Here is a 16,878-nt window from a genome sequence, read left to right on the forward strand (position 1 = left end):
AAGACAGCGTTTAATAATTATGTTTAATAATTATGAAATATTATTTTGTTCTACATGTTTAATAATTATTCCTATGTTAAGTAACACTTGAAATTCATTTTATAATGGTGAGATAGGTGTACAATTTTCGTTTGAGGTATTTGTTTCATTTAACATACAAGATATTCGATAGTAAAGAAGAATTCAATTCTATTATGTAAGATTCTCTTGAACCTATAATTTCATAAAATGATTGTATACGATCATTTAAACATTTTTGTTAACTTTTCGAAAGTATAGCTTGTTGAATTTCATTAGTTTCAAATATACGTGTTCTTAAAGATACGATACACGGCACTGGTTGTGCAATAGATAATTGTTTCGCCATTAACTCCGTTATTAAGAATATCGGTAACCTTCTCACTAATACTTATATAACAGATAACACATAGCTGGATCGTCACGATTATGGTATGAAAAACCGTTGCAAAGAAGTTAAAACAGTTAATTTATTGCTTCAGCCACTTAAAGAATATATGTATTGTGTTTAAACATTGTTCACGTATATGAATTGCGTATTATCTTTGAAAAAAGTTTGAAATTCATTTTTCTTAAGCCAGTCGAACGTAACAGATGTATTTAATTATATTAAATATTTCTTTTCCACCAGTAAGGAGGGATTAATCGTTTCTTTATAAAAACTAAATGTATGGAATTTGTTGAATGGAATTTATAGTAAGAAATATTTTAACTTCATGCACTGCCAGCAAATTGCAGAATTTATAGATTTATCTTGTATGGAGTATGACAGCAACTTTAATAGAACAAAGAAATATTTTTCTTTTTTAAATTACTTTGAACGAATCAATAAGAATGTATATATGGATACGGATTCACAGTTATTAATCATTTTTATCCTAAACGAAACTCACAGCCTGTTATATATGAACAAAATTATTAAGAATTATCTGATTCTGTAATTGAGGATTTATATTGAAATCGCATTTACTGTGAAATTATTAATCTGAGAGTCTAATCATTTCCGGGTTAAATTCAATAAAAATTGTCCCTTTTCTTGAGAATACACTTATTTATTAATAATAACGAGTTTAAGGATTTGATGTATAATGTAGGTTTCTACAGACTGTATTTTACACAATCTAATATGTAATAAGATCCTTGTTTCAATTATTAATTACAATGTAAACATCTATCGATGACCGAAAAAACCATTGCCAAATCTCCAAAAACACAGCTTTCTACTTGGTCATCCCATATACTTCTTACATAAACGAATAATCTCTAAACAACAAAGAAGAATATATTTTAGATTAAAACGACTTTTGCCTACCTCAATTTTCAAAACCACAATAAATATAGAAAAAGCTCATTATTCAAATAATAACCTAATACAATAACTGCCCATACTGACATCTCTACTTTCGATCGAAACTGTTCTCGATCCCGCTGCACTCGGTATAACCAACAATCCGCGATTGTACTCGTGCTGGCAAGCAAAATGAGCTGGATGTAACAATTACCCACAACAAAGTTGCTTGCATTCCCAGGAGAGTCTCCAGTTTCTTTGAAAAACGAGAAATCATCGTCGCGGTGGACAGACTGCGTCTACAACGTCCACGTCCACGTGAATGAAGAAAGAGAAGAAGACGAAGAAAACCAAGAAGAGGCAGAAGAAGCAGTAGAAGAAGAAGAAGAAGAACCGGGGAAACAACGGGAAACAGGAGACCGCCTAACATGGTGCACGAGACGATTCCGAGGCATGCGATTGTTGCGCATCATGATCACCGCAGCTGACAGTCGATCCTGCGATCTTAATCTGGTCTCAGCATACTCGCAAGTAGGGAAAGAACTGCCAGAACGGACTGGTACGAAAGGGGTTGGGCAGAGAGGGGGTAGAGAAACGGGGAGAAGGAAAAAATCGGTAGCTGGTCGATTGAGAGGACGGGAATCCGTCTGTCGGTTTATACGGCTGAGAGACCGGATCAAGAAGCCTTGAATAATTCATCGAGAAAGCGAGACTCGCTGCTTCAGCTTCGACGCAAGGACTGACGTTCCTTCGCTGTTTGCACTGTTAGTTGATTCGCTTTCTACACTACCTCCTCGCCTGGGCTATTTCTGACACCCTGCATCACCCTGCTCGTCTGCTTCGCGTTTCAGCTCGGCCTCCGCATGGATAGGTATCAACTTTTCTCTTGGCGAAAGAATCAGATTGATTTTTGACCCCGCGAGATTTAGCGTGCGGTTTGTTAGGGAGGTCAGAAGACGGATTCTTTTTAACACTTTGATTGCCGTGGCGGGTCTCCAGTGACTCCACTGAAGGTAGATGTTAAATAAACGTATACGGACGTAGCTAGATAGCGTAAATGATTGTGATCTGAAATCATTGAGAGTTATTTCTAATACCGTTTATCTTTGTTGTGAAAGAATAAAGAAAAGTTTCTAGGTTATTTGATAACAATTGCAATGAGAAAGTTGGTGTTTAATGAAAATATTTAATAACGTGAATAAATCAGGCAGTAGAACGTACGAACTGTGATGATAAATCGGTAATCGTTATTTCTCTAATTGTCACTGCTATAGACGAATAAGTAATATTATACAAAACTCTCTCCTCCCCCCCCCCCCCCCCCCTCCTCTGTATGTGTATTATAAGAATTTTTTTAATGAATACATACATGTTGAAATATTTATCGATCTTCTGCAGTTTTTAAGTTTTTCTTATTTAGTATTACTAGTCTTCTTGAAATTACGAAGTTTCATGAAATTTTATTAATCATAAGTTTTAACTAAAACAGCAGCAGAGTTAACCACGCAATTGATTCTATTATGTTAGTGTAATTCCAAATTTTATGCTTGAAATTACAAATAATACAGACATTATTGTCCAGTAATGTATATTGATTTTAATTAATGCAACGGTATTAAAATATTTTCAATATATCTTTTTATACATGTTTTATTCATTCATAATGGAATAAACACATTTATTATTTTAGAAAGTATTTCAACAGTGTTTCTAAAGAAAAAGTTCCACGAACCTCGCGTTAACTAAATTCTGTCGCAGTAAACGCGACCATAACATTTAATAATTCATAAATCGAGTTACTTGAATTCACATTAATCGAAGCTAACCTGTAATTCATTTCGTTCGAGTTGGTTCTAGCGTTTTGTGATGAGAAGCATAATGAAAAACACCTTTTATAATGAAAAAAATGTGTTTATCCTTGGACGAAATGAGCTTTTAACGAAACTCTCGTAGAATTTCTTTGCAAACGAAGAGATACCCACCCCGTCAGTTTCGGGGCACCGGTTAAGCATCTACATCCGGACCAGGGGGCAGGTAAAGAGAGGCGTCTTTTGAGGTTCTCTTTGCCGCCTAATTGTATCGGGTGTCTTAATCAGCGTGTAAGCTTCTAAAGTCAAAGGTCTTGAAAAGAAGACCGAGGCGGAGGCAGCCTTCATACTCTGCATCTCAAAGGCTGAATTTAAAAGCCACGTTAAGCCTCTGACATTATACCCGATGCATTTACCCCACCCACGAGCATGAATTTAGATTGTGACTTAGGCGTTGCGTGTGTTCCTTTACACGGGATTGAACCGCGCCAGCTACTTTTCCCACATTTCTTCCTTATCTTCCTTATCTTCCTTATCTTCCCAGAGAGTCCTCCTGACGACACAGAATCCTGAACAGGATAAATGGCGGGGGGTTAGAATGTGGAATTTAGTCCTGCTTGCTTCAGGGAATTACTGAATATTGTATGTTGCTAGTAACATTGATTTTCCATCGAAATTGAAATTAACTGTATGCTTCTGAATTTAGACGTTTCGTTGACCAGTTAACTGTGTAGTTTAGTTTGAAAAATCTAAATCTAATTTAGAGTACATTCTAATGAGAAACCAAAGCGAAATGAAGAAGAACTATACATTTATCTGAAAAAATTAATAATTTATCGTTGAAAAACTTAGTACCACCTTGCGTTTTAGGATGACATTGATGTTTTAATAACATTTGATTTCTTAATAATCTTTTAGTGAGCTTTATTAGTTGGAGTGACATAATGTACTTTTCGTTGGATTGTTAGAATTAATATTAGAATTACTACACTCGTCTAAATGGATTTTAGTTTTGTTATATTGTGATTATTGATATCTTAAAAATATTAACTATCCGAAATGATTTTAAAAGTAAATAGTTTTACTTAAATACTGTAATGAATATATGAAGAAACTGAAAAAAGTCTATTGCTGAAAATATTATAAGGATTGCATATAAATCATATTAAACGCTCGATAGTTCTGGCGTTAAGATTATTATTTGATATTTATGCTTAGGAAACAGTATAAAGTGAAAATAAAAACGAAAGGAAAGATATTCATTCTGTTTAATATTCCTCAAATAAAGCAGTGTTTTGAAATATTATTTTTGAAATGTCTACTGGAAAAAATATGATATTTCTTTTAATGCTGTTAATATAATTTGAAACGGAACAGACTATTCAGTCTTTATTGCTTGAAATAATATTTTACGTAGTAGTGATCATGAAACAGTTTTATTGCATGCTTTGTTTAGAACAGGTACTGGTGACGAATAGAGTAGATAATTACGGGACAGATAATACAAAACTGCTAATAAAAATCTGCTTGAATACAGACCCATTTTTATTTTCCATAAGCATTCCCTTATATACAAATATCTCTAAATAATAAAGTGAAAATACTAAATATCATAAACAATTACATAATTCCTATTATCACTGTGCCGTGTTTCGTATGCAGCATACCACCAAACATTTTCCGTTCAACCGTGATATACAAAAATAAATGTAATAGTACGTTACCGAAACTAATTGTTAAAAATGTCGAAAGTATAGCCGCCGTTACTGTATCAAAATGATCACGCATTCGCTGAACACAAGGATCTCGCGAAATATGAAAATGAAATTCTTGGTTCCGAATAAAAATTGCGTTCACGGTAATCCCCGTGTCGCGTTTACGGTAACTTTGAAATACGCAACAAATATATTTAATTACCCGCGTTATAATGCATGCATCTTCATAATTCAGCGCGCGTCACGTAAACAGAAATGAATAAAAATAATATTTTCATAACTCGATTCGCCCCGTGGAATTAGTATAAAATCCCACGGACGTTATAATGGAAATGATATTGTTACGTGTTATTAACAAACGAGTGCGCAGCAGAATTCATTTATAGCTTTCATCTAATGAATATGAATTTAAGCTGGCGGGTTGGATCAGATATAGGAAGGGTCTTTGATAGACAACCGGCCGCCACGTGCTGTCCATATACTGAAAACCAATATAATCCGCGTAGAATGTAACGACAATTCACCGGTACCTATATTTGATCGCAATAACAAGAGCCTTGTTCGTTCGTTCCTAAAGACGGTAAGACGATGAACGGTTCATACGTTCAATGCTCTTTGAAATGGCATTGCGACCGGTTCGTTTCATCTTGTTCGTTAACGTCGATGAACAGTCGAAATTTGCTTTTCCGACGGCTCCGTCGGCTTATATTTCCAATTCGAACGTCGACAGTATTCTTTACCGCGAGCGCATCCGACGCGTCATTTGAAAACGTGAAAACATATATTTGATTTTAAACGTTCCTGTGTAATAAAGTAACCGCGCGCGATATTATTATATTTAAATTGCGGGTAAACGTTTATCAATTTAATTGAACGGGATTAAATTGCAGGCGCTGGTACCACGAAAAGTTTAACGTTGAAAAACTTGCGAACTCGCGCCGCTGTGGGTTTCACATTATTTTTTTTGGCTATTGTTTGCGGATCTGTGTACGTAATTTATAACGAAACAATAATTAATCATATTTATTAAATATCTCATTGTTTTACGTTGAGGTTTGTGGAACAGAAGCTGGAAATACGTTTCGTTAACCTATGCGATTCGTGTTGTAAATTGAATTGTTGTGAAATAAAGAAATCAGAGATTTTCATTTGATTTTATTAAGTTTAATATTGGATGACCGTAATTTGTAACCAGTAATAATTAGCAATTTTACGTGTTATTAACTGTCTGTAATGTAATGAAATATAAAAGTTAAAGGAATTATATTTATCCAATATAATTTTATATACTTCTGATAAGTTTCGTTTAACAATGTAAGTGTTTGTGCACTTGATTTTTAAGCAGATTGTCAAGAATACCAGAGCGTAGGCATGATTTTGAGTGTACAGGTTTACTTTTAATTGCTAATTAACAATTACCTATTTGTATAGGTTCATGCTTTTAAACATAAAAAAGCTTACATGAAATATATACATAACTATGACTCATTAACACCATTACTTAACAACAACTTGACAAACGCTTTCTTGATCTTGTTTTATTATATTTTTTTTCCTCCTTTTATGTATTTTACCAGTTTTATTAATTATCTAAAAATATATGTTTTACTAACTATTCATGTATTTGTTACTTATGTTCTCTTTTTATTTTTTAGTTATACAACATAAACATAATTTTGTCCACATTATGTCATTATCCAGGAATAAGGAAAACATTTGTGTACGGTTTAAAGGGACTGAGCAAGCTAAAAAGAATTTAGATTGTTAAAAAAAGACTATTATATATGTATAGTTCAGTCAAAGAAATTTTAAAACAACATTTATCAATGTACGTGAAAATCGTTTTACAAATATATTACTAGTAATCACAAAGACTTAAAATGTATGATACCTGTCAAATTATATAATACAATCCGTCATCATCGAAAGTGACAATAAGTCCTTTTCTGTATCGATTCGTGCGATACTCGAATGCATCAAGGCCACAATACTTTTCGTTTCATTCTCCCCAATCTTTCCTTACTCAAAATTTTCCCATTAAGCTTCAGGTATTTCACTACCTAAAATCTAATGTCTGACGTTAGAATTCCTCCTACCATATCTTTAGCTGACAACGTTATTAACCACTTGCCTTGATTTATTTCTACTATGATCGATACAACTACTTTGTGATTAGTAATTTATTAAAGAAGAGAGAACAATTCTAGACATATTTTATGTCTATGTTTGCTCCGCAGTATAATAATTGCTAAAAGGAGAACAATATTTTATTCGATTTCTATTTAAAATCTTCACCACGAGTAAGACATGTTACTATAAGGCAAGGGATTTATCACATTAAATAAGAAACAATCCCATAAACCTTCACAGATTCCTCTACCAGAATTACCACAGAAAATTCGCCTCAGCAGCAAAGTATCGTTGGAAACAAAATGTCTGCCTATTCCTATCTCTTCAGAATCCACATACAATTCAGACCTCGTACGCTGCCATTCAAAATAAGAGAATTTGCATGAACATTATGTTAATATGTATATCATGTTTATTATGTTGCTGGTGACGATGACTGATGACCGTTGTTATGTGGGTGATTCTAGTGGGGCCTGTGTTCGGGGGCCGATGCGGCGCGGAGGCGCTCGGGCTGGGGTTAGGGTTGTCGCTGGGCCCAGCCTACAGATTCGCTCTGCCCCCGGGACTCGCTGCCAAGACCACCCGCTGCCTTGTATTCGACCAAGGTAGGCCTGCCAGCCATCTTCATTAACACGTTAACCGTCGTATGCATCTTTTTCGATGTAGAAGCAACTTTTCCTAACAGGACCCCGTGCGCTTTAATCAACGCACGTATGCATCGCTAGATATGTATTCCCCTTTACTGCACATGTTCCGATACATGGTACGCAATGGCACGTAAGCCGTATAAAGATATGGCCGATACATCTTGTTGGATGTGTACGACGAAGATTGTTATAAAAAGTTCGTGGATAGGGACGTATCTTTATATATCTTTTCATTTATACTGGGTGGGTCGGATATTGGCGACTGGAATGGAGGTGATTCTCTGTGGAAAAATAAGGAGATTTTATATGGAATTCTTTGGTGCGAGACTTCGGTTTCGAAAAATATGGTTTTCTTCTTTTTTATTGTTTGAACAGTTGTTTCGACGAATTCATCGCGAAGGGGGCGCAGTATGGTGGACATGATTCTCTTGTAGGTGGAAGCATGAAGTTGCGGATATTAGTTTTGCCTTTTGGAAGAAATGTTGAATATTTTGTAGTGGGAGCGTTTGAAATAGTTCATTGTTTTTGCTAAAGTGTTAAGGTACGTTTACGTGAACTGGAACGTGTTTTATAATGGAAGTAGTAGAATCGGCGAAGACGAATGTCTTAAGAACGATTCATTTTAATTCTCAACTGTTAAGTTCGAGGTCAATCCATGGACTCCATGCATTTTCTTCGTTAACTCTTTGGGGCACACGATTTTAAAGAAAAAGTCCAAATTGCATAGAAGTATGAAATATAACAATCGTTAAGAATATATTAAAAATGTATATTATGCGTAATTTTACGCTTTCAACATGGCAGTTTTTAATCTATCTGACTCCAAAGAGTTCACAACAATGTCAACATATTCAACACAAATAAAAGTTTACTACTATTTAGTTTCTCGTGCACACTAAATTGACTCGGAAGCTTAATTACGAAAAAATATCAAAATCTTCTTACGCAAGCTAGAAAAATTCAGATGCATTGTTCACCGCGACAACTGAGGGTTAACACGAAACTACTGTATTGCTGTTGTCAAAATTTACTGTCCTTTCAAATGTGAAGGTATAAAAAGTAAACTTTCCCTCAAGAAAGTACAAAATTATTTTCCTTATCTCGCCTGTGACATAACCTGTAAAAAAAGTATTGCAGCCAAATTTGCTTGCAACGAAACAACTGTTGCAAGCAGTGTTTCCACCGATCAGTGAAAAAGATAGAGATGTTTCCGTGTAAAGTTTGTCGGACACTCGGTATGTCGAAATCACAGTACAGGGCATTATAACAGCCGTTAAATATAATATGTTTATATATACACGCGGGAAATTATTAATTTCTCAGCATCACATACCAACACGATTCGCGATATCTATTGCTAATTCAACAAAACCTGTTACTTTCTTGCGATCTCGAAGTCTAATGTTACTTAACAGGGTGTGAACATACAGTGTTTTTTAAAACACCTGGTGCAAGCTAGCCTGACGAAATAATTAAACTTGCCAAAGTGTTACTATCTAATACTTACTTTCCTATTTAATCTGTAAATATCAACAATTTTATTACACTCGACGGTGACAAGATAACAAGATTACTGCATCGTAGCATGATATTTATTACAATGATTAACCCTTTGATTCGCCATCTCTTTCGTAACTCTAATTTAAAATAATTTGCAGACAATTATTGCGAAAGAAATTCTACTTCTCCTGCGAGTACTTTATGTGCATCAAACGTTGCTTGCTGATAACAAAAAATTGATATTTGTTGATTGCATAACGGAATGATGATTCTGTTTTAATTTCACTAAGACAATAAGTAAATACAACGTCTGTTCGATACAATTGACCGGGTTGCAACAAGCAACTACATTAACCTGTTTCATAAATATCATGGGGATTGAGATCCGTTTTTCTTCTTAGTCGATTATAATTTTATCCAGTCGAATCTACAGATGAGTTTTCTGGCGTATTATAATGCAGGAGGATAAGAATTATTGGAAATATGAAGCGAAACGAGTTTAACGTAACATTAACGGTCGAATAGCGTTAGACAATGGTTTAATAAACGATTGATTTGAGGATCACATCATCGAACCGATATATTGAGACGAGAATATCGATTGCTCTGTTAATTTCCGCAATTCCCTGGGCTTAGAGTGGTCCATCGATCCCCGAAATCCAGCTATAAGATCGACTTGCGCGTTTGCAGAGACTAAGCCAACGAGCTATGCTCATCTTCGTGTCTACAAATGTAACAAGACCAATTGTAAACAAGCTTGCACTTCCGTCAGATATCTCTAGGCTGGTTTATATCAGTAATGCGCGTCATCGTATATTAGAAGTCAGCATCTGCGAACACCCGGAAAATATGAACGATCGTGTTGGCCTCATTGAGCTTACGCAACATAAAAGGAATGATATATGGTTCTATTAAAAAATTTTGCTTCATCCGATTCTTCGGATCGGTTAATCCTTTGCGAATGAGAATCTTCCAAACCTTTGAAAGCTCTTTCCATGAAAGATTGAATTACGCATCGAAATCTTGATTATCAGAAAAAAAAGAAAACCACATACACAATCTCTCATTATTTGAATAACTAAATTATTTACTCGTAGCTATCGATTTTAGATATGACAGCTCGAAGTCGTCGTTACGACGATATTTAAAGTCAGCGACAAGGGCTAATCGTAGCGACATTTTCTCTCTGTTGTCAACTGCTCGTGTTCAAATTAATTAATTTTATTTTTATAATTGTGAGGTACATTCTATTCAACATTTATGTATTAGCCCTGTACCGTACAATATCGGATCAGACTCGTGAGAAAGTTTTCGAGTGGAAGTTATAAAAATGAAATGTTACTTAATTGGTTTGAGTTGAAATTAAGCGTTTTGTTTTCTATTGCTAAGTTTTAGGTCTTGAAGTAAAAGTGGATATAGATGAATTGGGAATTTTACTTTGTTTTTTCGGTAAATGATTAAGAACGAAATTATTCCAGGCAGCGCAGTTATGGAAAAAATTATAGGACAAGGAGTTAATAGTTTCGAAAACGCATATATACCGTGTAAAGATATTTCTTTTCGTAAAATAATGTACGATTTCTTTTGTGTCATTTAAACATGTAACCGCATTTCGTTTTTTCATTTCCACATGTTTGACTGTTTGTGCTATCCTTTTTTAATATTACATAAATTTTTAACTTCTTTTATATCTTCCTGCATTCAGTACACGAGTTGTATAGATTCTGCATAAAATTTTACATCATTTCGAAAACCAGGCTCGAAATCGACTGCCTAAAAACAAAATCGCACGCCTTCGAGAAGCGTCGCTGATCGTCAACGAACGGTCGTGGTATTTTAAACGCGAAAAAGGTCCGATTCACTGCATTAACCTTAATCATACCACGTGTTTTTATAACGAATCATACCACGATGTGATTCTCAGTCACTTATGAGAATAAAAGGAACGATTAATATGCTATTGTTTTTGTTTATGGGGCCCAAATTTTGAAAGCCCAAAAAATCTTTTGGAAATGCAATATGAAATAATAAAAAAATTTAAGTAAAAAGTTCATATGTGACTCAAAGTTACATCGTGGTCCGGTTACGGTTAATAACAGAAAAATAATCTTTAAATTGAATTTTAAAAGAACTGAGTAATATTTATACTTGTTAAATTTTATTTAAACTGTGTATCATGAGTCTAATATGTTATTATAAGGCAAGAGGTTAATAATTATAGAAGGGTACAAGCTAGAACGAAGAATCTTATTTATCTTCTAATCTTAATAATAAATTTACAGTCATTGGTCTCCCAAAAGAGCATCCCAATTTTTATAAATATACTAGAAGAACAGCTATGTGTACCTCACAGATACTTCAATCTTGGAAATGTGTATGCAAAGACCCACTTCTGGATTTAAGAGCATTTTGCGTATGGAATTTTTGTACGAAAAGCCTCTAAATTATGCACTCGCTTGTTCCGCGCAAAGATGCGCCTCAGAGTGGAATTTCAAAGTCAAGAACAATGACTAATTTCGAGCTTTCTCGTTCTCCTAGATCATCGTTGCGTCGAAACGACGAGGCTCTCCTCACAACGGAGGTATTATTTTTCATAACCGAGGCGTAAATGGTCGTTTCGTGTGATTGCATGGATCCTCCGGGATGAACGCATTCCTGGATTTACTCTAGTTGAAACGGAGAGGGTAATTCCAACGATCTTCGAAACACCTTTTTCCTCCGCGTTTCGGATGAACGCGGATCTATTGAAGTACCATGAGTGTGACATCATTCTCGAAAAATAAATTCCTCTGTCAAGTATGATATCTATTTAGAAAAAATAAGTTCATCGCTAAAGAATCCTAGAGACCATTGATTCTAACAGAAGACTCAATGCATGCATATTAAAAAATATTTTTATGCATATGGCTTTTGATTGACTAATCTTTGTAATGAAAACAGCTTAACTGAAATTATTACAATTTTGAAATAGTTCTCGTAGTTATTGTGGTATATAAGAGTATGTAATATACATTAGGTATTCCAGTACTTAATCCACATGCATATTGTATCAAATTCAATATTTACTTTGCCATAAATCAATAATTCATGATATTATAACAGTAGATACTTATTCATACTTTCCGCCATTTCTTATTTAAAATAAAAATTCTATATTCGCTGTAAAATCCGCTCATAAAACAATATTTGATTATTTCCTTCTCACTTTCGCGTAACAGTAACGTTTCTAAATAAATAAAAAATTCTCAAACCAGTAACACATTGCGTACTGGTAATGAGAAATCTCATTATACACTCATCAAGACACTTAGCTATACAACTTTACTGTTTACCACAGCATTAAAAAAAATATTAAATTCGATTGGAATTGATTTAAAATATTTAAAATATATTATATAACAATATGATATCTGAGTTTTTGTACGTATAATGATATAAGTTGATCTCACTGAAAATTGCCATCGAAATTCAGTTTCCTGAAAATTAGCCGGTACGCAATGTGTTAACACACCTTGCTCTAAAGGTAGCCTAAATTTCTCATGAAATCTCGCAGAAATCGCAGAATTCTAACGTTACAACGAATAACATAAACATTCAACGACTCTGAAACATTTCGCCTAGTAGTTACAACTACCGGTGCGAATTAAAACGATACATTACCGATAACGCCGCAGTCGTAACTGTTCCACGGGTTTAAACTGCGAAGAAAAGCGGAAGAACCGGGAGTTCTGGCTGGCGCGAATTCGTTTACTTTCTATTGCCACGTTTTCATCGAAGGATAAGATCATTATGCCAGCCACCCCACTCTTCCCCCAGGTTCCCCATGTAACGTCTTGCATCGCCACCTTTTCGTCCAACATTCTGCACCCCGTTTCCCTGCCCGCCCACTTCGTCCCGTTTGCTTCTCGCCTCTTCGCGCGACAGTAATTTTACTTAATTAAATTCCGTTCTTTCTGCCTTTGCTGGTATGGCCCCTCTGGCCATCCCCGTTCTTCTATCGCTCAGTGGGGATCGTCACTGATTTTTCTCGGCCGTCTTCTCCTCTCGTCGGCCGCTTCAAACGATTTTTCCACAATTTCGTGCTCGCCAAGGTAGCCCTTGAAAAAGGTAGACAACACGCCACTCTGAAGACTACCAATTTCGCTAGCATTCGCTTATCGAATTAACTGTTTACGAAACTAATTACTTTATACACTTTCGTCTTACGCGTTTTAAATTGGAACCATGCGAGCACTGAACGATTAACTCTGATGACAGTGCACACTGCTTTCAAGCTTGATATGATATTATGTTTTACTCCTGTCCTTTTCTCTGCTCTGTATATTGATCAGAAAGAATTGAACTTTTTGAGAAATTTTTAGTTTTAGTTTGAACATTGTTTCCGAAAAATATTCTCAATATTGTACGTCTTTACTTTCAAACTTATTAGTCATTTTCGTGGATGTAACGATGTACCCTCGTCATTTATTATTATAACTTCCATTGCACAGTGCTCAACTTTGCTAAGAATGTTAATGCGAGAAACATATTATCTTTTCAAATAGTTTTAGAATGCAGCTGTGCATTGTTTCAGTTAACACGAACTGTACTGCAATATTTATAAATCAACCACACCATTTGCATATCTTATGTTCTACCCGTCACTGTAGGTTAAAAATTGTAAATAGAATGGAACTGATTAATTCAAGAATAGAACTAACATCGAAAATGGTTTTCCATACCAAACACTCTACAAATCTCTGCACTTCTTATATTTTATATATTCTCTCGAATTCCCATAAATAGGATAAATTCCCATAATTTATCCCGTTTACCAATAATTAAAACAACAGAAACAATATTACAATTTACCCTTCAGTCCCGTTATTGTTTTACCCTTCGTGCATCGCGCGAAACCAAGATTACTGTCCCAAAACGCAAAGGTCCTTCTTAAATCACAAAGCAGAAGCGGAGGCAAGTGTTTTAAGGAGTGCGATGCATCATTCGCGAGAAAGATAAAAAAAAAGGAACTCGGATAAGGGGAAAGAAAGAAATGGGTAAAGATAAGAAGTTTTCCATTCAGAAGAGAAATGATTTACATCGAAGATCTAACAATTGCGTACAGCAAGATGTCAACGAGGCCGTAAACGAGGGAAAAATGTCTCCATAGTGGTTTTCGTTGGATAATGTTTGCGGGTACTCGTTAAGCGTCGTAAGAATCAAGGGGCGAGAGGGAAGGGTGGCTCGAGCAAGGACTCGGGAGGGGGCTTTTTATTACTACTTCATCTGCAATTAACATTTATGGACGGCGACTGTCGGCTGGAAAAACTAATTAAATATTCCATGCCACGCCGAATAGGGTTGCTCCTTTACTTACGACCTTGACTGCCAAGAATAAGGAGCGTAAAGACGAAATAAAGAGATAAGAAGTGAAAATGATAGTTAAAAGCGGTCTCTTTGATTAAATAACACATAAATTCATTGCCCCCCCGCGAGGATTTTGTGGGTTAAAAATGCGGGACGCGAAACAAGGTATACCTTCAGCTTAATTAAAGTCTTAGTTGTTTTAAGGACACGCATCGACATCGTGCGCATCATCGAGGATGGCGTTTTAACCGTCGATCTTTATTCTCTCTTTGTATCATTTCATTCCCACGAGGATGCGTGGATCTACATTTTGCTTTTTATTTAGGTGTAAATATATATTTTATACGCACCTGACTATTGTATAACAATAGTCGTGCAATCTTGTTATCAATAAAACATTTCGCTGATCGTGTTTCGTAGCTTTCAACGTCACCGTTCTCTAGTTTTTATTATATTACTTTTTCGCTGTGCTCTATTCTTCTTACTTTCGTATTAGTATTCGCCTGCTGTCCGCGAATACTAAATACCGTAGTACGCGCACGGACGGAGCGCAATTTATCCATACGAAGTTATTGCGACACATTTAGCGGAATAAATTTTTTCGAATCGCTTAACCAACGCGAATAGTTTGATTTATTTTTTATCGCTCGTCAATTTGTTTTAATCGCTAGGGCTTTAAATAAGTATTAAAACCGGCCGTATTTCACCGGGAATATTCATTTTTGTTTCCCGCCGACGGTTTCGCGCGCCCGACGATTTTTTATTCGTATATAAATTTACATAATCACGTAGCCGGTAATTGCGATGAATCTGAAGTTATCCGTTAAAGACATTTTCATCGGCGTCGATCCACGCGCGTCGCGCGCTGCAATGTTTCACGCAGAGCAATGCGTTATCCAAATGGATAGTCATTTTTTCCCCTCCACGTGCAACGAAACTCGATTGCGGATTAATTTTTTGAATTCCGCGGTAAATCAGAATTACTCCTTGAGTGCTTTTGTCCGGGATAACAATACGCAACGAACGATCATTGACGCTTCACTGAATGTTTTTGAAACTCTTATCTGTAACGCAGACCGATCGTATGTTTGATTAATGTTATAGGTCCAGTTTAACACTAAATCTACCGCGACCGGTCAAACGACCGGTTTTAAAATTTCATTTAACATTTTGTATTTCCTTTCGTCCACTTAACTTTCTATCAATTCTTACATCGTCCGATTAATCTGTTTATCAGTTTGTCTTTCCTTTTGTGTAAGTTTCTACTTAGAAAATCACTCGTCCAATTTCTTCATTTTTACTTTATAACTAATTATAATTATAAATATATGTACATATAATATGCTGGTATGTTTCTTTCAATTATATAAAGAAAATTCTGTATCGTATGGGAGAATTGGACACATTCAACATTCAACACGTTGACTGGCACGGGGGTCACCGGTGACCCACGACCAAATCGAATTACTATAATACAGCCGATTAAACGATGATTATTTGCAAACATTTTTATATTCTATATAATGCTACCGGATGCGGTGAAATTAGGCGAGATAAACGTGCAATAATAATAAAACGATTCAATGAAATAATTTCATGTTATATTCTTTCATTTCATGCATTTTTGTATGTGTTAATAACGTGACCAGGTTTTAACATGGTTCACTGCAGTTATTTTATTTTGATAAGTTTCTCATGTAAACCATATAGAATATTTTTATATTCTCTTAGTATTCATCTGTTTGTCTCATAGTATTCACCTATTTTCTATATTCTTTTCTAATATTCACGAATTTTTACACTGTTTTATAGTACGTATCTATTTTTTATATGCTTCTCTAATATTTGTGAATTTTCACACTGTTTTATAGTATCTATCTGTTTCCTATATTATTTTGCATTGAATGTAGAAAATTCTTTGACATGTAAAATGTGATTTTAGAATTTTACTACTACCGGATAACGCGGTGAACCACCCTTACGCTTGTATTACGCAACTGATGAAGCAATTAATGTTCCTGCAACTTAATACAACATCGATAATACAGCCGGTAGATGAAGTCATTATGTCTGATTAGAATATTCGCAACGTTCGTGCATCGTCGGAGTGCACTTTAGATTATTATGAAATGCACGAAGATATAATTTTCTGAAAGGGTTGCAAAAATAACTGATTAATTTCTTTTTCTATAAAATTAAGTTCACACGAATTTATTCTGAAGAATTTTCCATCAAAAAGGTTAAATATTTTTAAGCGGGAAACAATATTTTAACGCATTCGCTATTACATATTTGTGACGCTCAACGTTTTACATTTTATTTATATTTCGTAAAGACGGGATGATGCATTTAATAAAATGTAGTAACTACGAAAACATATGTGTTGCGACCCCCCAGCGAGGATCGTCACTGATTTTTCTCGGCTA

General features: G+C 35.1%; 1 protein-coding gene across 5 annotated transcripts in view; it reads left to right on the forward strand.

The window, feature by feature from the left end:
* Positions 1 to 16,878, forward strand: part of LOC116427504 (E3 ubiquitin-protein ligase Rnf220) — a 272,759-nt gene that overhangs the window by 68,188 nt on the left and 187,693 nt on the right. For 4 of the 5 annotated variants that reach the window (XM_076369661.1, XM_076369659.1, XM_076369658.1 and 1 more), the window contains exon 4: positions 7,427 to 7,564. The exons of the other annotated variant lie outside the window; for it this stretch is intronic. In XM_076369661.1, coding sequence (XP_076225776.1) covers positions 7,427 to 7,564 — 138 coding nt within the window. The remainder of the gene's footprint in view (positions 1 to 7,426; positions 7,565 to 16,878) is intronic. 5 annotated transcript variants of the gene reach the window in all.

The sequence above is a fragment of the Nomia melanderi genome, chromosome 8 (genome assembly GCF_051020985.1).
Source record: "Nomia melanderi isolate GNS246 chromosome 8, iyNomMela1, whole genome shotgun sequence".
NCBI classification, from domain to species: Eukaryota; Metazoa; Arthropoda; class Insecta; order Hymenoptera; family Halictidae; genus Nomia; species Nomia melanderi.